The sequence below is a fragment of the Stigmatopora nigra genome, chromosome 4, assembly GCF_051989575.1.
Source record: "Stigmatopora nigra isolate UIUO_SnigA chromosome 4, RoL_Snig_1.1, whole genome shotgun sequence".
Classification (NCBI taxonomy): domain Eukaryota; kingdom Metazoa; phylum Chordata; class Actinopteri; order Syngnathiformes; family Syngnathidae; genus Stigmatopora; species Stigmatopora nigra.
The window spans coordinates 17,023,003-17,045,753 of NC_135511.1; the positions used below are offsets into that span (position 1 = coordinate 17,023,003).

Genomic DNA, 22,751 nt, shown 5'->3' on the forward strand with positions numbered 1-22,751 from the left:
TCTTAAGCGTTTCTTGCCTAAAGTCCACTTGAAGCTTTTAAATCTTCTAGGAATTAATCCTCTGTCCACTCAGTTTTCAGTTTCAGTGTAAAGCAGATTTACAGATACTTTACTTTACTTTATAATGTCGCTCAGGGAAAAAAGGAACATTTTTTTTTTAAGGACAGGGTTGATTTATTGAATTTATTTAATTTCACAGAGCTTTTAGTGTCTTATTTTGTTCCATTTGTGATATAAAGATATATATCTATCTACTTAGCTATATCTCATACAGAAGTTGCACATTTCTGGAGTAGTTTGGAGGATAACTGTAATATAATAATATAAAATACACACACATTTGACTTCTAAATTAAATCTGGCAACCCGTTTTTTGGCAAAGTTCGATAACTTGAAAGGATGAAAAAAAAGAACATTCACTTCCATTCCAAGTACCACTCACAACACAACAATCTTGTATACAAGCCAAATCATTTGGGAGCGGTTACCATGGTAACACATTCTGAGTAGGCGCAAAAGAAGTGAATAGATTTCAAAGGGAACAAAAATCACATGCTGATGGTTGTCAAACAGGCTACGAAAAAATGCTTGTCATTGTTAGAAATGGCAACGGGCAAATACTATACTGTATTAACAGTGGATTTATGTTTCAAAACATGTTTTTTTTCTTAGTTCTTGCCACCTGACATAAGGTTTGACACACGTGAACCACACCAAAGTGGCGGCATGGGGGCCAAATCTGGCCCGCCGCATCATTTTGTGTGGCCCGGGAAGGTAAATTATGAGTGCTGACTTTCTGTTTTAGGATCAAATTCAAATGATGAGTATAGATACACATTAAATTTCCTGATTTTCCACCTTTTAAATCAATAATAGTCATTTTTACTCAATTTTCTGTGTTTTTAGTTCAAACATCATTTTGTAAAATCTAAAAAAAATATGAAAAAAGCTCAAATAAACATTGATTTTATTTTAAAAAAAATCTATTTTGAGCACTGGTGTCAAAGTGGCGGCCCGGGGGCCAAATCTGGCCCACACTGGTGTCAAAGTGGCGGCCCGGGGGCCAAATCTGGCCCACCGCATCATTTTGTGTGGCCCGGGAAAGTAAATCATGAGTCCCGACTTACTGTTTTCGGATCAAATTAAAATGAAGAGTATAGATGTATATTAAATTTCCTGATCTTCCCTCTTTTGAATCAAAAATTGTCATTTTTTAATCAATTTTTCTGTTTTTAGTTCAAAAATCATTTAGTAAAATCTAAAAATATATATAAAAAAATCTAAAATAAACATTCTTTTAGATCTATAAAAAACTGAATATTCATGGCTTTTAATCCAGTTCTTTTAATCCATTTATAAAAATAAGCTATATATATCCAGGGTTATTAATCCATTTATTAAAAAAAAATCTAAATATTATATCTAAAATGATCCAGCCCACATAAAATCAAGTTGACGTTAAAGCATCCCGCGAACCAACCCGATTCTGACACCCTTACTCTAACTTAAGGAGACATTTTCCGGTAGTAACGAAAGACGAGAGAAGCTGCCTTGACGACAAGCGGCATTCATGTGGGTCAACATTTGGAATGAGTGGATATTCTTCTCTCCAGCTGCACTAAGCAAACACAAAGTCCTCTGTCTATCTATCTGTCCAACTCTCTGGAGCAACTCTGCGACATCCCACGGCGAGGCTTAATTAAATCTTCAGCGAGCACACTCTTCACTCATCCTTCCTCATCTGCTATTTTGGCTAACGAAACATTTATGCGTGCAAGTTTGTAAAAAAAAAAAAAAAAAAAATGGAGGAGACGCCAGGGGGGAGTGTTTGTCATTATTTGAATTATTTGGAGTAGCACCGTGTACTCTGTCAACCAGTTATGTCATCTCATCCAATGGAGAAATGTTCCTTCTTGAAATGGTGACTGGCGTATTTGGCCTTTTAGCAAGTGAGCGTCATTCAAGTCGCTAAATGGGGGACAACAATGGGTTTGTGTTTCACTGAGGAGGGGAAACAGTGGAGGCCTTTTTAACATGGCTAATGTTTACCCTGCGTTCATCTATGGTACAATGCAAAGGCCGATTGTACCAAATGGTTCAAGGCTTTAGTTGTCATATACGATTCAAAGACAAAGTGAGGACTGATGGTGGACAAAGCAAAAGTGTGCTGATAAATAGTATTTTGTAAAAAGTACCGTATTTTCAGGACTATAAGGCGCACTTAAAAGTCTTAAATTGTCTCAGAAATAGGCAGGGCGCCTTATAATCCAGTGCGCCTTATATATGGAAAAAAATAAAATGTGGCCTTTATTGAGGGTGCGCAAATAGTATTTTGTAAAAAGTACTGTATTTTCAGGACTATAAGGCGCACTTAAAAGTCTTAAATTTTCTACAAAATAGACAGGGCGCCTTATAATCCAGTGTGCTTTATATATGGAAAAAATTAAAATATGTCATCCATTGAGGGTGCGCCTTATAATGCAGTGCGCATAAAGTATTTTGTAAAAAGTACAGTATTTTCAGGACTATAAGGCGCACTTAAAAGTCTTAAATTGTTTCCAAAATAGACAGGGCGCCTTATAATCCAGTGCGCCTTATAGATGGAAAAAAATAAAATGTGTCGTTCGTTGAGGGTGCGCCTTATAATGCGGTGCGCCTTATAGTCGTAAAAATACGGTATATATTCAAAATTGTAATAAATAAAAGCCCAGTAGGTAGTACACTTACAAATTTTCATTTTACAATCCAAGACCAGTCCATATTTTTACTCATGTAAAAAGAAAGTACCAAATCTTTCAGACTATGAGTCGCACCAGTAAATAAATACACAACGAAGAAGAAAAAAAATATATATATACATGTATACACATAAATTGCATGGGAGGATAAACTACATTTTAGCAAAGGCAATTTTGTACTATATCCAAAACCAGATGCAAATGCTGTATTCTCCGCACTATAAGGCGCAACTAAAAGACTACAACTTTCTTAAAATAAGCCTACAAATCCACTGCGCCTTATATATGCACCAATATTGGTTAATTTCTATGAAATTTGAAATTCCCTATAGAACAACTCCATCTACTTGATGGCCACTACCACAATTACAACTACTACATCTCCATCCAGTGCATATAACCCAATCCACCACTACTACTACTGCTATTTAAAATCAGGTGCGCCTTATATATGAAACAAATCCTAAAATATCCTATTTATTGAAAGTTCGCCTTATTATCCAGAAAAATATGGTATACGTACATTAAACAATAGTTACTAAATAGGAATTTGTCAACATTACAGTTTTTCAGTTACATAAAACCTAACAAAACAGCATAAAATACTCATAAAACTTGAATATTAGTTGTAGGCCGCGACAAAAGTGCTAGTTATCGTTGATAAAAATCCAGTATTTTGCTTAACCTCCCATCAAAACCCACATGTAAATCAGCTTTGACACTTCCTTTAATTTGCTAATTTAATTGCATGTCAAACAGAGAGCACATAATTACATATTGTGGTCGGCAGCTGCAGCTTTAGTTAGCAATTTAAATGGGTCAAGTCTTGAAATAACCTATCTCTTAAAGGGCCGGTGACTCCTTATCTTCCCTCCCCCAACACCTACCCTCTATTTCATTTTTATGCACCTGTTTTTCATGTTAAATCAGAAAAAAGTAGCTAAAATATTTCAAAATAATTTCTATTTCCAATCAACATAATCAAGTTTGTTACTTAAAGATGTTTGATGGGGTTTGGGTCAGGGTTATGAACTTTTTTTTCAACAAAATCCACCAAAAAAAGCTTTTTATGACCATTTACATTAAAAAAAACTGTTGGAATATTATTTTCTTTATATTATCAGTTGTTTTTCACTTTTTAAAACAAGTTTTGAGGACAACCAATCAGATTTCATCTTTATCCTGACAGTCGTGAGCTCTATTTTGAATGAAATGCTTTCTAACAAGACTATTTATTCATAACTTGTGCACATGAAATATGAAAGCTTTAAAAAATCCACATTTGGAAGCATTTCAGCTTCTTTAATCTGCAAGAAAAAAAATGCTTTTTCATAGTCGGGGTTCTCCAAAAAGTGCGGTTAATATTGAACAAGCAGCGCAAATGTAAAGTAATAAATTATGTAAAATGTTCCTATGCTCTTAGTTGTATGAATTATGGATATGAGGAACATGTTTTCTCGTCAATTGGTGGAAAGGGAAGTATAAAAATGTACACTTAGGCCATCTTCTGGTCAGATTTCATATAGGCACAGTTAAAATAAAAATATTTTATAATTAATTAGCATGAAATCTATGTATTTTTTGTTATCCTCTTTATTGGGTTTGTGCATATTTCATTAACATTCATTTGCACATTATTTAATACAAACATTGCATATCACATCAATTTATATCACTTTATAATCCACAATTTACATGATATATTTTCATCTCATAGAAGCATTTTAGCATATTTTCGTTTTGCATTTTCATTATACATTTATATATATTTTTTAGAGGGGGGCGGGGCAGGCATCAATGAATAAGCAGTACCACATCCAACCACAAGGATGTTATCATTCCACAATGGTTAGTTAATAAACAATCCATAAATAAAGCAAATTAAGTACATTCACAGTCAAAAATAGCCACGATAAATCCAATCAAATCTGCTCAAAAACCCAAAATTTTGCCAGACTTTGAATTCCAACATGAAAACGTATCAAAAAATCTGACATGCAGACGCCAAAAAGCCTCAAATCACCAAAATATAAACACCGATTGCCTTGTAAACAACAACAAAAATATAAAAACTTTCAGGCACAACGACACAACAAATCCAATCAATACTTTTCTTTAAAAAAGTATTTCAAAAACACACAAAAAACAACAACAAGCACAAATAGCAGCGGAATTAAGGTCAACACAACAATATTTTGACCCGTTATACAACATTCATACACATTTATGTATCATATCACAATAAGTTACTGTTGCTAAGATACACACGGAAACTACCATGAAACCAAGACTTTGTTTAGACCTTGTTTTTTCTCTCAAAAAGCTCCATATTGCCAAACTGGATACACATTCAACTTTGGATGATTCCCAGTGGAAGACATTAGTGCCTAAAAATATTAATTTTCATTTTTTCCCTTTTTTTTGACAGAATTCAGAAATAAATATCTGACCAGGGTTGTGGAAATGAGACACAACAATATCAACACACGTGCGTTTAACTACAGCAAATCTGCACTATATTAGGATTGTTTTTTTATTTTACAAATGGAAAAGCGGTAGATATGATAGTCCTTGGCTTGGTGCGTTTTTTGGTGGGTTATGATGACATATTTCTTGATATGAAGAGCAGAATTGTTATTTTCTTATTCTATATTGTACTTTAAATTGCTTTTGTTGAAATTGCATTTTATTTTCAAGTAAAACCTGAAAAAAACAGCCTTTTCAGTGACATTTTTTACTGATTTCAAGTATAATTTTACAGTAAACTTGCTAAAATAACTAAAAAAAACTCATACTTCATTTGAATGGATGTTTTTTTGCTTATGAATATTAAATAAGCACATTCAAATAGAATGGAAGACCCCAAAAAACACATCACAATCAAGTGGAAATCCTTGATTGGGTGTTTTTTGTTTAGTTTTTTTTTACATTAGTTTTTATGCAAGTAAAAAAATGGAATAAAAGCATTTCTAGGCTTATTTCTTCGAGCTACTATTGACTAGACATATTTGTGTGCATGATTAAAAATTAAAATTATTACTCAACATTGGACTTTTTAGAGAATTTTTGCATTTTTTCAATTTTTTTGTGGGTCAGTATCACAAACTAAGGCTGAATTTAAAATAGTGGAAGTCATATTATGCTGCCATTCTTATTCGGCTGTGGTCATGCATATAGAGGCTTATTATTATTATTTTTATGTTTTGATTGACGTTTGTGGTCAAGCAAGGAATGTTTAAGACTTTTTGACCTTAATTTAAAGGCCTAATTTCACCTCAAAGTGTATTTTAGTGAATTCTACGTATTGGACTTCGCTTAACTACAACCCGAAGTCTTTTTCTTTGGTAAATGAACCCCAAAAAAGCGCAAAAAAAACAGTTGCATTTCATGACAATGTCATGCTTTCACAACAGCATTTTTTTTCTCCAAGAAATTCAATCATTTTATCGGAAAATGATTAATAAACTTCAGTAAAATACACATTAAATGGTTAACATGCAGGGCAGGCTGCAAGGGAAACATTATTTGTTTATTCTTTTCTTGTTTTTTTTGGAGAAAGCTAATGGCAACGCGGCATAAATTAACATAAATTATGGATTGGTCTTGGTCGTGTATTTTTAAGACTTGTGGACGTGATTATAACATTTGATTGGTGTGCAAAAATCAGTCAAAATGTTTGGAAATCTTGGCTAATGTGGCAATATGAGCTCTTGGTGGCAGTGGTTATGTTCCTTGCGTTTCGGTAATGGAGTCCGTCCTTCTGCGTGCTGGGGCAATAGCCTTTGAGCAGTAGCGGGAATGGGTGACTATCATGGGTGCTCGGACGTTTGGTCGCCGGTCTTTTGATCGCCGGTCTTTTGGTCCCTTTTGGGCGCCGGGAGTTTACTGTTGAAACCAGCTCTCAAAATTATATTATATCTAAGTACTGTTTAATATCGAAGTACTGTTTAATATCGAAGTACTGTTTAATATTGAAGTACTGTTTAATATCGAAGTACTGTTTAATATTGAAGTACTGTTTAATATCAAAGTACTGTTTAATAAAATCGAAGTACTGTTTAATATCGAAGTACTGTTTAAAATCTAAGTACTGTTTAATATCGAAGTACTGTTTAATATCGAAGTACTGTTTAATATCGAAGTACTGTTTAATATCGAAGTACTGTTTAATATCGAAGTACTGTTTAATATCTAAGTACTGTTTAATATCTAAGTACTGTTTAATATCGAAGTACTGTTTAATATCTAAGTACTGTTTAATATCGAAGTACTGTTTAATGTCAAAGTACTGTTTAATATCGAAGTACTGTTTAATATCGAAGTACTGTTTAATATCAAAGTACTGTTTAATATCGAAGTACTGTTTAATATCGAAGTACTGTTTAATATCGAAGTACTGTTTAATATCGAAGTACTGTTGAAAACAGTAGAAATTTAGATATTAAACTCTCTCTCTAATGAATATAATTTTGAGAGCTGGTTTCAACAGTACTTAGAAATTAAACAGTACTTATACATTAAACAGTACTTAGTTACATATGAAACGGTACTTAGATATTAAACAGTACTTAGATATGAAACAGTACTTAGATATTAAACAGTACTTGGATATATTAAACAGTACTTGGATATATTAAACAGTACTTAGATATCAAACAGTACTTAGATATTAAACAGTACTTAGATATTAAACAGTACTCAGATATTAAACAGTACTTCGATATTTCACTGTGCCTAGATATTAAACTCTCTCTTAGTTTTAAAATTCTCTCTCATGTCACCATTTGACCGGCGACCAAAAGACCGGCGACCAAACGTCCGGTCACGCTATCACGATAAGGGGGGAGGATAGGGCCTCAGTCTGAGAGGAGACTGGTAAATGATTGGCGTGGACGGCATATGTTTTCAGCCTCCAGGCTGAGGACGGCTCGTGGCGTTTTTCTGCAATGTTAAAGGGATTGGTAAGAAATGGAGGTTTGGTATAAATAGAGGTTGTTTATGTTATGAAGCAAAGATGAGCTGATGATCAAGAATTGCGTTCGCTGTAGTCGTCGATGGCGATGCTTGAAAGTGAGATGAATAATAAATGAAAGATGTTACTGGATGCTACTATGTGAAGTGTGGCATATAGTTTGCTTTCGTTTTATTATTAATCATGTAAACAGATCCAGCCATTTTTTATATTCACCGCTTTGGGAATTTTTAGGGATTTTTCATGGTGGTTGATGCAGTTTCATCATTATTTTAGATTATTAAATGAAGGGTAAATTTGTTTAGACAGTCTTTTTTCTAAAATGTTAATTTTTTGGGACTATATTTTAGTTATTGTAATTCTACACTGAAATATAATTCATTGTGTTGCTGTTTTTTGCCTTGAATTTGGAATTTAGATTTTAGAAAATGTAAGTACTGTTTATTTTTTTATTGTTTTTGTGCGTAAGTGTAGCACCAGAATTTCAAGTGGAAAAATATGGCTGTTATAATTAATTTTATGAGGAAATTTGGACAAAAAATGGCAATTTGTTTGTGCCATGATTATTGAAATCAACCAATTTGATACTAAGGATAAATCATGCTCATTCTAGGGAACAGAAAATATATCTAATGCACAAATAAAACAAAAAAGAAAACAGGTACCGTATTTTCCGGACTATAAGTCAAACTTTTTTGTATACTATATTTGGGCCCGTGACTTATGTTTTTTTTCTTCTTTGACTACAAACAGCCTGCTTTAATGCATTGCTATGCTATGGCTAGCTGAAAAACTTATGTTAGCAAATGCCTGTTCAGCCTATTGTTTTTTTTTTTTTACTGTTACTTTATGTTGTTTAAGATTTCTGATCAAATTTTAAAAAATTGCCCTTTAATAATCCAACTATAACTCCATTGCAGTTTCTATATTTTTCTTCTTCTACTTCATGTATCATAACCAATTACTATGATATATTTTTTTATTTTTTCATTGTGTTCTTCAGCTGACGCACTAATACTCCAAAAAATATGGTATCATGGTATTATAAATAAGAGTTAAAATGATAAAATCATTATAATTGTTTAACTTGCCTTAAGATAACACCAATTCCAAACCTACTTACTTCAGTTTTGGGAACCTCCCACCGCCACGTTCTCTTGACTGGGTTTTTGTGGTGGTTGGGGCTTTTGTCGCACCGGGGGGCGCCCCACTGGTGGGCCCCCTTGACCCTGGTTTGCAGGTCGTGGCTGCTGAGTGGTGGTTGTGGTGGTGGTCCCACCAGTGCGCCCCTGCTGGCCGGCGGTTCTCGGCTGCCCACCTTGCGATAGCTGCCTAGGAGGCTGCGAGGGTCTCGGCTGTGGAGGTTTCTGACCAGCGCCCCCTGGAGGGGGTCTTTGTTGTGGTGGAGTGGCCGACTGTTGCCTCGGGGGTTGAGGGGAGCCCCCTTGGTTTCGTTGAGGGTCACCTGAACCCAGGTTGGCTGGGGGTTGGGGGGTTTGGGTGGGAGGGACTTGCTGAGGGGCACCTGATGGGGAGAAACCATCACATTGCTTCATTCTGAACTGGACTTGGAGATTCTGATCATGTCCGAGGGATCATTAATATGCAGTAGTCGAATAGAGATGACATTTAACTGTAGACTTTGGGGAAAAGTCCTGATGACTGCAGATCTTGTAAAATACTCAACAGGTTTTAAAGATTTTAAAGTCATTCATTTTAAAAAGTCAGTAAGAAATTGAAATGTTTACTTCATACTAGTTTGTTTGTATTTTTTCTAATTAATGACACTTTCACAAAACCTGAATGTATAGAAATTTGTATTGTTTCAATAGCTGGAAAAAAATATTATGTATTTTTTCTATTTTTTGTCCATTTAAAACTGTAAATAAAAAAGGAAAACTAACAAAAAATTGGATTCACTCTTTTGAACCTAAAAATCGACCATGTTTACCAGGCAATGTGTCAAATATGGATAGACTGGTTATTGAGTGACCTGTTTTTTGTCAAAACTGCATCCAGTCCCATCATCCATTGCACCAATTTTTGTTCCTGGGTGGCACATAAGTACAATAAAATATGACATTATAAAGTTCAGTTCTTACCCGTAGGTGACGGTCGCTGTTGAGATTGTGGAACTCGAGGCTGGGCAACAGGCTGAGGAGACACTGCTTTCTAAAAATGCCAAACAACAACAAAAAAAATAAGAAACAACAACATTACTCATTAAACAAAAAATCCTACTACTACTTCGATCCCAGGTGGGTCCCCACAGTGTGAAGTTTGCATGTTCTTTGTAAGCTTGTGTGGGTTTTTTACGGGTATCCGGTTTCCTCCCACATCCAGAAAAAAAGCAATCTAGGCTAATTCTATGCTAAATTGCCCCTTGGGTAAGAGAGTAAGTATGAATAGTTGTTCCTCTTGGTACTCGGACGTTTGGTCGCCTGGACGTTTCACAACATGACAGTGTTTACTGTTAAAAATCACTTCTCAAAATTATATTCATGAGAGAGTTTAATATTTAAATATCTACTGTTGAAACCAGTTCTCAAAATTATATTCACCCAGGTGACCAAAAATCCAGCGACCAAACGTCCGGGCGACCAAACATCCGGGCGACCAAATGTCCGTTCACGGTTCCTCTGCTGCGATTGGCTGCCTATAGTTTTCTGGCAAAAGCTTCAGCACCCCAACCTACACTTTATTTACCTGCGCAGCCGTGATCCGGTTAACGGAGGAACTAGAAGCAGGTCGAATGATTTGATTCATTTTCAAAACCACCAATTCCGCTATCTGGATACGATCCTCATCCTGCTGGTCACCAATCAGCGGCATTGAGCAGTCATCCACCTAAAAAAAAAAAACAGATCAACGATTCACTCCACAATCTTTCTCCACACTCACAACAAACTCACATTTTCACTCAAATACCTCAATAATGTAGTCCATCCCATCTTTACCATGAAGAGCCTCCACAGCGCAGATATCCAAACCTCCAAAGATATTAGCACAAGTATCCACCCACTTCCTATACCTGAAATATTTCATATTAAGCGCAATTATTTCGACGAAAAATGTATTTAAAACGTATTTTGGCGCCCTCACTTGTCCGACATGGCCACTTGCTCAAGCATGGACGAACCAGTGTTGGTTTTCCAGTTACCAGAAATGGATGTCCTCCTGTTAACAGTCATAAAACCAAGTAAAAATTTACTCTCTATGCCAATATATATACATATTTTTAATCCTGAATACACTTACATGTAGGCTTTGTAATTGTCCCCAATTTTCTGAATACGGACGTCGTACTTGGCGTCAATAAAAGGCTCCGACGTGGCGTAAGTCTTAGTCAAGGCGACCACACTGGCGATATCTTGGAAGTCATATTGATTGTCCACTTTCACCTATATTAGAGATTCTGTTGGGGTTATTCTGGGATGCCATTATATATATATATATATGCACATTTATTCATTATATGTATGTGTAGACTATTAATCAGTATATGTATATGAGTTATCTTCAAATTTTTTACCTTAATTGCGTTATTCGCTTTTGTTGCAGTTGTTTTTTTTACCTTAATTGAGTTATTTGCTTATATTAAAGTACCGTATTTTCACGACTATAAGGCGCACTTAAGTCTTAAATTTTCTCCAAAATAGACAGTGCGCCTTATAATCCAGTGGGCGTTATATATGGAAAAAAAAAACGAAAACCAAAAATGAAAAACCACCACTATCGGATATTAAAAAAAAAAAAAAAACGCCTGAACTGAAACAATGCTGTTAAATATGCAGATGCTATCTTAGTTTACAAAATCTTCCATCACATAGCTCCTCCCCCACTGCAAGATTTTATACAAAAAAATCCAAAACATCAACAATGGCTGGCTCTAGAGGTGACTGTAAAGTAATGAGTGCTTCATACCTGGAAGTCAATAGCAAAAACCGTATTTTCACGACTATAAGGCGCACTTAAAAGTCTTCAATTTTCTCCAAAATAGACAGTGCGCCTTATAATACAGTGCGCCTTATATATGGAAAAAAAAAACGTCATACATTGAGGGTGCGCCTTATAATGCGGTGCACCTTATAGTCGTGAAAATACGGTACATCTATTAATGTACCTAACAGATTCAAATAGAATAAAATATCAACACGTTTAGCTCGTTAAAAAATGTCGACCATAGCTCTCTACCTTTCCCATTCCAGAGTGAGCGTGGCCCATTTTGATCACGGCGGGAAATCGAGATGATGTAATCTTTAAAAAAAAGCAAATTATTAAAAAATATGGCAAAAAATGAATTTAGTATGGATTGAGTGTCCAAAAATGTAAAAAAACTCACCATTTCCCGGTGGTTTGGATAGTAAACCTGCTCAATCAGAGGAAATTCCTCTTGACCAAGTTGTTTGTGTAGCCTTGACATTTGCGCAAACTAGGAAAAGAAATCAAACTAGAAAAATAGATCTTGGGTGGAATATTTACCGAGAATGTCGGGCGACTTACCACCCACGGTTTGTCGCAAAAATTGTAAAGAGAGTGTAAAGAGTTGACACTCGGTAATCCAGCGTACTGGAGACCAATCACTAGATTTCGGTGGTCTCCATTCCTGTCCATGCTGAAGGCATGTTGTCTAATCAGGACAAAATCTGGTTTGAAGGATCTGGAATTTAACAGAAGAATAGTTCAGGATTAAGAACTAAAAAGTCAATTTTGACAGAAAGAATAGGAAAGTTCAAGATAGGTTATTCTCATTTTCAGTTCTTACAGTTCAGTATAGTTTAGAGTGTCTATTAGGATTAAACAATGAATGAACAAACCAGAATAGAAACTATTCCACTTACTTATTAACCTTGTGGCCATTCCTAATAGCATCAATGCTAACTGTGTAATTCCCTGATGAGTCAGCCACCAGGTTGATTTCGGAAAATTCCGCCTAGAAAGACACCAATGGGATTTACTCACCATCACTAAAAAAATACTACGTATATTATATACATATATGTATATATTCTTTGTAGGAAAACCTACCTGTTCCACCTTGATGTCAAATTCACCACCATGGACTTTTTTACCCCTGAAAACTTTGACCCTGGACATTAAAAAAGTCGTATTGTTAGTTTCTTCTGTATTAACTGACAACTACCCATAATGAATGAAACTTTATGATTTTGAATATTGGTTTTTGGTAAGAGTACTCGTCGTGTGGCCTATATTCCATAAAATGTCCGTCATTTGCGACAAGATGATAAAAACGGGCAGCCAATGATGAAATTCCTTGTCGTGATATTTGTTTTGTTTCGAAGCTTCTGTGGGTTTTCTCCGGGTTCATGTGGGTTTTCTCCGGGTATCCGGTTTCCTCCCACATCTAGAAAACATGCATGCTAGGCTAATTCTATGCTTAATTCCCCATAGTTATGAGTGTGCGTATTATTTGTTGTTCTAAGCTTCCGTGGGTTTTCTCTGGGTTTGGGTGGGTTTTCTCCGGGTTTGTGTGGGTTTTCTCCGGGTATCCAGTTTCCTCCCATATCAAGAAAACATGCATGCTAGGCTAATTCTATGCTTAATTGCATATAGGTATGAGTGTGAGTATGAATAGTTGTTCTTAAGCTTGTGTGGGTTTTCTGCGGGTTCTCTAGTTTCTTTCCAGATTCCAATAAAATGCTAAGCTAGCAGAAGGAACACTCTAAATATCTCCCTAGCTATCATGGGTTGTCTTTAGTCTCCTTGTGCCCTGCGATTGGCTGGCCACATGATCAGGGAGTTCGAAGCCTGCTGGGATAGCCTCCAGCACCCCCCGCGACCCTTCAGAAAATATTATACCCGACGTCACCATCCAACGAAATCTCATTCCACCAACTGTCATGGATGAATCGTCATTTTTTTTTGTCTCCCTCCGCCCACTTTGTGACCCACATTTCCATCCGGGCTCGAACTCGAACACTCACCAATCCGTCTGCTGGTCATCAATCACCAAGAGGACTTTGGCACTGCTAGACACCCCCGCTCGGTCAGCCGCCTCGGACAACGTGGCCGCTGCGGCGGCCGTGGTTTGCTTGACGGCGTTGGATAAAGACGAGAAGAAGCCGGAGCTTCCACCCGCGGATGGCGGCGGCGCCGGCTGGCTGACGAGGGGGCGTCTCTCCGACGGCCCCGGGGACACCGCGGGGCTCGCCTGCTGTTGCTGTTGCTGAGGCGGGGGCTCAGCACGCTGTTGCTGCTCGCCCATGTAGCCATTGGGCAGGTTGGACATGAAATTACTGTCCGAGAGTCTTCGGCGAAGGTAGTTCATGGTTCTGACTAACAAAGGACAAGAAAACACGTCAAATCCGGTCTTAACCGTCCATTAGCATGGTATGAGTGGTCAAATTCGGTTTCAAAATGGATCCGTGAGTGTCTGCCATGACTGAATGAAATGGGAAATCCTACCTGAGAGTCGTTAAACCCGAAATAAAAGGATGTTGAGGTTTTACAAGTGTTGTAGGGGAGAGTTTTCGGCTTGGAATTGACACGCGTGTCGTCTTGTGGCTGGTGGATTCATTCAAAGTCCTTCCTGATTCACCACCGTGGCCCCTGCGTCCTTTCCTTCCGTCCCAGTTCTCCCCATAGCCCTGCGTCACCACGAAACCATTCGAGTGAGACAGCTGAGGGTGGGGTGGGGGTACCCTGCAAGAAAAAGCGTTGTGTCAAAATACACTAGCGTAGAGCAAGACACTTCCGGTATTTTTCTTTTATTTTATTTTCGTAATGAAAACAAACTACGTAAAAACGGCACCGTTACGCCAATCTGATTCTGTTTTATTATGCTAAAATGTTTTATAAATAAATTGTAGCTTATTAATAACGTTATTCATAGTAGATTAGGCAATCGCGTGTTTTGGGCAAGTACTTCCGGTATTTTTAGGCTAACTTGACGGAAGTTGGAGAGCAAAAACGTGAATTGGTGCTGAGGAGAGGAGGAGGAAAAAGGGGCGTGGTTCTTTTTTCAGACATGATGCCTCCTGTTGCCTCAGCATGACAAGCACGACACATAAATCTTGATTTTTTTTGCTGCATCTTTTATTGCTCATTAAAACTCGATGCTTTTTTCATCCTGTTGTCAATTAACACAATAATGTGAGGTATTTGTATATTTTCTGATTTTATGTATGCAGTGTTTTTGAGCTGCACTGCATCAATTGCAGTTATTTTACATGGAAAAGCGTGGGCATCCCATAATGGGAAAGTATATGGCCTATATACAAATGTGATATGATGCTGCATTTCCGTAAGTCATTACCAGAAGACAAATTGAGTTTAAATCTGCATTTAAATTTCATTTCCTGTATCTAGGAGGGTTGAAATGATTGGTTGTCGTTTTGTTTTGATTTTTTGATTCATATTAATGTAAAATATTTGCAGGTTTTTGGACAGTCATGTATTTACCGTGAATATTATTGTCTATTCAAATGTAAAATGAATACATTCATATGTATTGGTTGTGCATTTCCAGGGTTTTCCACTGAGTGGCAGCAGACACATTTTAACCATTTTTGCCATTTTGACGTCAGAAATTGTGTCAAAAATTGATTTTCTAAAAGGAGTGAAATGCAACTTAATATTTATTTGGACAATTTTCCGGCACTGCTTGATTTAAAAGTGTATTTTAAAATACTGTCTCATACATTGAGGTGCTATTTCAAAGGCTACCACTGGAGGGCACTTGTGAGCAAGAATACATTTCACATTTTTGTCCTTAAGGAAATAAATGACTATTTTTTTGGGGGGTATGATGTTGAAAAACTATATTTCTTTTTAAAAATACATCCCATACACTTATGATTTGACCATTTTTGCCTTATATAATAACATTTATTTCATTTTTTGTTAACTTTGTTCTTATTTAGAAGTATTTGGGCGTTATTATGTGGTCAGAAACAAAAACCTTTAGGCTAGTAGTGTACCACATTGCAAATATATGCATGTATGGGCAAGTTATTGAAGTGGTTAAAGCAATGGTGGACTCAGCATGTGAAAAAAATGCAGTTTGGCAAGATAGCTGTCCAGAGGGGAGGGGGGAAGGTGGTGCTGTTGGGGGCTTGCCAGATCTCAGGAACAAAAGCCTTCACAGCATTTTTTTGTCATGCCCTAAGGAGAAATGAAAAAATATATAATTTGTGTTAAAATATATATATTTTTAGGGCATAAAATGTTAATATTATCACTAACATCGTGACATTTATGAGACACCCATTGAACGCGATCTTGAGCCAGCATTCCTCTTGAAAGACAATAACAAAAACCGTGTCATGACGAGAATTTGATTGGCTCCTGAAGTAGCCAATGAGAACGCAGGGAATGTATCCCCGAGATGTGTGTGTTTGCACTCACCTGATACGTTACCTGGCGGAGAAGCTCATAGGCACAATCTCATTACTGAGACTCATTGTGTTCCTCATTCCCGAGTCGGCTAGTTTTCATTTTAGTGTTTTTTTTTGGACCAAAAAAACTACCAAAAAATGGCTGTGGCGAACTTCCACTACATTACTCGCATGAGCAGTGGATTCAAGGTGTATATTTTAGAAGGTATGTATTTTTATATTGACTTCTTAACTCTTCTTAATCCTCTAAAATGACATAATTTATAGTTAAATGTACTTTTATCATAATAACACATTAACTACTAACATATAGGATCTTATTATTGCTATTTTTTTTGGTAAAAATGGTCCTTTAAATAGTGTTTTTTAATCAAAATGTACAAGATAAGATGCTAAAAAATATTGTCATGTTGAATTAGATTTTTTTTATGTACATATATATAGATATTGATGTTAATAATGTTAATAATATATGTTAATTCAGCACATTTTCTCTCATTAGCGCTAAAGGAAATATCCATGCCCGAGGCTGTAGAAAATCAGCATAGGTGTGGTTAAACTAGCAACCCCCTCCCTCTACAATGGAATTAGATGGGAGTAGCTAACAGGTGTTAAAGCTTTGTGAACAAATTTAAAAGCATTGAAAATAAACATCCTCCATTCAATTTGTATTAGGGTAGCTTGTGGAAAACTTGTTTTCTTTTTAGATGGAAAATTTGCATACACTGTTGTTCAACGACTGCTATGAATGTCAATAGAAAAACGTTAACTCCGCAACCAATAAACATTAAATACTCCAAAATCTCACAATACACATTCAGGTTATTTTGACATCATATTAAAAGTGGTTGCCAATGATATTTTTAATGTATTTATTTATTTACTTACTTATTACTTATCTATTTATGTCTAAAATGTCTTTTACTGTGTCTGTATTCTCACCCTAAAAGTTATAAAATAATCCAATCCCAAACCATCCAAAACTGTAGCAAATATGGCCACCAAAAAATATCTCTATGTATTCTAGCCTGCTTTACTATCTTATTTTGTGTCCATGAAAAAAAACAATCTTTTAAAGCACTGGTGTCCAAGTGGTGGCCCGGGGCCAAATCTGGCCCGCCACATCATTTTGTGCGGCCCAAGAAAATAAATCATGAGTGCTGACTTTCTGTTTTAGGATCAAATTAAAATGAAGAGTATAGATGTATTTTAAATTTCCTGATTTTCCACCTTTTAAATCAATAATTGTCATTTTTAATCATTTTTTATGTGTTTTTAGTTCAAAAATCATTTTGTAAAATCTAAAAATATATTTAAAAAATTCTAAAATAAACATTGTCTTAGATCTATACAAAACTGAATATTCAGGGCTTTTAATCCACTTCTTTTAATCCATTTATGAAAAAAAAAATCTAAATATTATATCTAAAATGATCCGGCCCACATGAAATCAAGTTAAAGTGACCCGCAAACCAACCCGAGTCTGACACCCTTATTTAAAAGGGTCTCCTTGTAAAAATAGTCCTCCCAGCTCAGACAGAATTGTGTATTTATTTCTTCATCATAACAAGACATGTTGATTGGCTTGTGTAAGGAGTGACTGGGACCAATGCCAGCATTATGTTGAAAAACATCATTTACCGTTAGCATTGAATCAGCTGTGTGGTGTTGTAACCCTCACAGATCAGGTCCATCGAGTTTTGCAACTTAACGGAGTTTACAATTAACGGTGGTGAGCCCGCGCGCGCAAAAAAAGACAAAAACAAATTTGTACCACAACTATTTCAATGTCAGATCAAAACAACTACTTGTTGTTTTTCTACCTTCAAATTAAAGTCATTTGTCCAACAGTCAACCTGCCAGAATTATGTAGTACTGTGGTTTCAAAGTGAGCCACAAAAAGTTTTTTTAATGGTGTATTCTTTGTTTATTTCAGGTCAGCCTCATCTAAGGAGTGAAGATAGATTCCGACACATGACCAATGAACGGACTCGAACCCCGGCACTTTATCCCAAACGGAAACGCAGCCATGAAAGAGGTCTCACTTTGGAGGAAAGGTGAATATGGTTGTGTTTAATGGGAAACTGGGTCAAAAAGATGGCAATATTTTCTCATATTTAGCATTTTCTTATAGTATTTAGTGTTTGAAATATGGTTTGAAAATTTTAGTCAATTTTTGGGGGAGATTTAGAATTTTTTTTGGCAAGTTTACTGTTTTTTTTAAGTACTAATAACTTAAATATGATTTAAATGTTGAATCTAAATCCAAAATATACATCATGACTCTGAATGTTAAATAAAAATCCTAAAATTAAAATTTTTACATATAAATGTCAGTCTAAATCTTTTAAAAAAATCCTAAATATAAATATTAAATCTAAATCTTGAATAAAAATCCTAAATATAAATATTAAGTCTTAAATACAATCTTAAATATAAATGTTAAACCTAAATCCTTAAAAAAAAAGGATTTAAATCATAAATATTTCAACTATACATTTAGCTAATATGTTAATTCAAACAACCAGTGACAGGAAATAACAAAATAAAAGCCAGAGAGAGCTTCAGTAGCTAACAAATGAAATATTCCTGCTTTTATTTTGGTAAATCCAGTCATTTAAATATACATATAAGAAAATACAGTAATACCCCGAATATCACGGTTAAAGTGATTAAAAAATCGCGAAGTAGGGTCCCTTTTTCTCTTCAGTTTTGAGTCCTAAGAGCAAGATTGGCTTTTTATAATTTTATGAATAGAAAAAAAAACATGTTAAGCATTCACAGCAGACCAAAATCACAAAAAAAAGTGAATTAATGATAAGTAAAGTCGCAATAATCGATTTAGTTGCGACATTTAGGCTTTTGAATCAACATTTAGATTCAGGATTTACCTTTACAATTTAGATTCAAGATTTATACTTACAATTTAGATTCAAGATTTACATTTACAATTTAGATTCAAGATTTACATTAACAATTTAGATTCAAGATTTACATTAACAATTTAAATTCAAGATGATATATTTAACACTTCATTTAGACCCCAAAAAATGTATTGATTTCAATCCCTTCTTTGCCCAAACTCAGACGCGAGCGAGCCCTGAACCGAACCCACATCAAATCGACTCAGAGACCCCCCGTGGTCTTCAGCGGCCCCCAAAGTCCCACCTCCACCTGGAGCCCATTGCCCAGTCCAACCAGCCCTTTACCCTCACATGTCTACTACACCCCAGCCATGGAAGAACCTCTGGCACTCATCAAAAAACCCAAAAAGGACACCGAGAATCCAGAAGAAAAGACTAAAAACACTGGCGCAAGCCAAATTCAGGTAACGGTTTGAAATATTCGAATTGAAATCAATGACGAGTCAATGGCGGAGTACGTTTTTTTTGCGTTTTTGTAGTCGGAGTGTGGCTCCAGGGTTTTGTATAGTCCGCCAATCCAGCTGTACCCAAAGCAGGCCCAAACTTGTCCCAAGTATGCAGCCTAGCCAGATTTGGGAAGAAAATGTGAGCGATGGAGGAAAGAATTCCGTCAACAAGACCAAACAAACTTTGACCTCGTAATTAACCGCCAATGGGATTCAAACTCTCTTGGAAAACCTGTTCAAGCACTTTTTAATCGTCTTGTTTTGCTATTAAATTCATATGTACCGTATTTTCACAACTATAAGGCGCACTTAAAAGTCTTAAATTCTCTCCAAAATAGACAAGGCGCCTTATAATCCAGTGCACCTTATATGTGGAAGAAAAATTAAATGTGCCATTCATTGAGGGTGCGCCTTATAATGGGGTGCGCCTTATATATGGAAAATACGGTATTTAGCTTGTACAGTCAAGTTTGAAATAGAATAAGGCTGGAAAACAACGAAATCTGAACTGACACTGATAAATGCAAAAAAATATAATGAATAAACAATAGTACTTCAACCAATAGTGGCCTCCACGCAGAATTAAAAAAATCCTAAAAAAACACACTGTATTTTCATAACTATGAAGTGCACTTAAGTCTTATATTTTTCTCCAAAATAGACAGGGCGCCTTATAATCCAGTGCGCCTTATATATGGGAAAATGTCATTCATTGAGGGTGCGCCTTATAATGCAGTGCGCCTTATAGTCGTGAAATACGGTAAATTCTGAAAAGAATGATTTCAGATTTTTTTTTTTTAATTGGGGGGAAATTTAGAAAAATTCTACTTTGACTTGTGAGCTAAAAATAATGTTTTTTTTGCAGATGCGTCCTTCTGTGATCACTTGTGTTTCTTCATTAAGAAAGCCCACCGTGACTTCCAATGCCCACCAGAGTCAGTCCTCAGGTTAGTTCACTGTTTTGATTGAGCTACTAAACATCTAAATATCATCATTAACCATCTTAATTTCCTCTTTTTAAGCATAAAAGTGAACTTACTAGTTGTCAAAGGCATATTTACACCCAGTTTAAGTGAATTTGACAGCTATGTAATTGGTTTTGGAGACATTTCCTTTGTCACTTGTTTTTTGCTGGTCGCTTTCTATTGATTTGTGAGAATTTTTGGGTTATTTCTTGGGGTTTTTTTGGGAGCACTTTAACTTTCATTTTCAACTATGAGAAGGAATCAGAACGAATCAGAAATGGAGAAAAGTGTAGTAGTGCGTGCACTTGATCAGACAACTCACCAAATTTTGGTTTTTAAATAATATTTAGATATTTTTTATATAAATGGGCAAAAAAAACTGGATCAAACATCCTGAATATTCCGTTTTTTTATAGATCTAAAACAATGTTTAATGTTAGCTTTTTTTTTTACAAAGTTTTAGATTTTACAAAATGATTTTTGAGCTAGAAACACAGAAAAAATTGATTAAAAAATGATAATTATTGATTTAAAAGGGGGAAAAATCAGGAAATTTAATATACATCTATAATCTTCATTTTAATTTGATCCTAAAACAGAAGGTCGGCATTCATGATTGACTTTCCCGGGCCACACAAAATGATGCGGCGGGCCAAATTTGGCCCCCGGGCCGCCACTTTGACACATTGTTTAGATTGTTTAGAGTATAAATGCTCATTCTGGATCTTTAAGATTCAACTCTAACCTCCACATTTGCTATTCCAGTCATTTCCAAAGGCAACTACGACCATGGGGTGGAGGAACACTTCCAAAGAAGCCTTGGAGCCAATTACCAAAAAAGTCCATCCCAGCAGCTGTCAATCAGCGTGTCAGTCGATGACCACTTCGCCAAGGCCTTGGGCGATAAATGGCTCCAGATCAAGTCTAAGTCCTCCTCCTGCTCGTCGACGCCCCCTAGCAGTCCGAGCGTCACGCACTCCCCGGGCTACGCCGTGAAAGAACCCGCCGGCAAATCGCCATCAACGTCCAATCACTGGTCTGTCAATTAACTAAGAGAATGACCTTTGACCTCGGCAGGGAATTGACTTTTAACATAGTGTATTTTCCATGCCGCTTGTTGACTGATGGACACTTTTGGCAAATTATTCCTTAACATTTCTTTTGATTCATTTCAACGTCACGTAGCATTTCAGGCGGCACGGTGGATAAGTGGATAGCGTGTCCGAGTTTGAATTGAATTGAATGCTTTTATTGTCATTATATAAGTTAAATGAGATTCTGCCCTTGTTTGTGTGGGTTTTATCAGGGTCCAGATTTCCAATATGTGTATATTAGGTTGATTGAACACTACAAATAATAGGTGTCAAAGTGGCGGTCCGCGGGCCAGATCTGGCCCGTCGCATCATTTTGTGTGGTCCGGGAAAGTAAATTATGAGTGCTGACTTTCTGTTTTAGGATCAAATTAAAATGATAGATATAGATGTATATTATATTTCCTGAGTTTGCCCCTTTTAAATCAATAATTGCAATTTTTAATCATTTTTTTGTGGTTTTAGGTCAAAAGTCATCTTGCAAAATCTAAAAATATATAAAAATATTTCCTGTTTTCCACTTTAATATGGAAGATAGTAAAAATGGTTTTCTTTTGAAATGAAAACTAATTATTAAATAAATGATTCTCTCTTACTAAGAAAAAAAGCTGGAATAATCTATAAAAAAAATAATATTTAGGGCTTTTATTCCAGTTCCTTTAATCCATTTATCAAAATAAATCTAAATATTATATCTATAATGTCACAGTCCAAGTTGTATGTCTTCCAACTAGGCTGCCCAAATTAATCAATAAATTAATTGTCAGATTTTCCAATCATACTGATCAATAGATCTTTTTTGGACATTAAATTTAGTACAAAACTTCTGCAATTATTGATTAAAAAATTGAATTTGAATTTGATTATAAAATGCAAAGTCAGCACTCATCCTTTTCTTTCTCGGGCCGCACAAAATAAGAAAATGGACCACTTTTGGCCCGCGCACGGCCACTTTGACACCCGTGCTCTAAATTGTCCCCAGGTGGGAGTATTTCCTTTATTGGTTGTTTGTCTTTTGGCGCCCTGTGATTAGCTAGCCACAGCTGTAGTTGGCTGGGAAAGGCTCCAGCACCCCCGGGGAGGGAAAAGCGGCATGGAAAATGTGAGTGTTTCATTTCATTTTTGTTATATTTATATACATTTCATCTATGGTGGTTTACCTGACAGGCTTATATTTGATGTGTGATATTGTCTCTACATTTGTTATGCAAAAAGAACAGTTTTTAAACATTTGCAATAAATAAAAATGTAAATAAGA

General features: G+C 35.9%; 2 protein-coding genes across 2 annotated transcripts; one reads left to right on the forward strand and one right to left on the reverse strand.

Moving 5' to 3' along the window:
- Window positions 1-8,833: 8,833 nt before the first annotated feature.
- On the reverse strand, window positions 8,834-14,372 carry syn1 (synapsin I). Its single transcript, XM_077715850.1, has 13 exons — window positions 14,137-14,372; window positions 13,656-14,007; window positions 12,739-12,799; window positions 12,552-12,643; window positions 12,214-12,370; window positions 12,053-12,142; window positions 11,905-11,967; window positions 10,969-11,111; window positions 10,813-10,887; window positions 10,639-10,741; window positions 10,408-10,557; window positions 9,813-9,882; window positions 8,834-9,235 (listed from the first exon to the last, which is right to left on the reverse strand). The coding sequence occupies exons 2-13, from the start codon at window positions 13,997-13,999 to the stop codon at window positions 8,835-8,837; spliced, it is 1,749 nt and encodes a 582-aa protein (XP_077571976.1). The 5' UTR covers window positions 14,000-14,007; window positions 14,137-14,372; the 3' UTR covers window position 8,834.
- A 1,710-nt stretch (window positions 14,373-16,082) lies between these two features.
- vgll4l (vestigial like 4 like) lies at window positions 16,083-22,751 on the forward strand. The gene is made up of 5 exons (XM_077715210.1): window positions 16,083-16,272; window positions 18,004-18,124; window positions 19,155-19,395; window positions 20,303-20,384; window positions 21,168-22,751. The coding sequence occupies exons 1-5, from the start codon at window positions 16,206-16,208 to the stop codon at window positions 21,449-21,451; spliced, it is 795 nt and encodes a 264-aa protein (XP_077571336.1). The 5' UTR covers window positions 16,083-16,205; the 3' UTR covers window positions 21,452-22,751.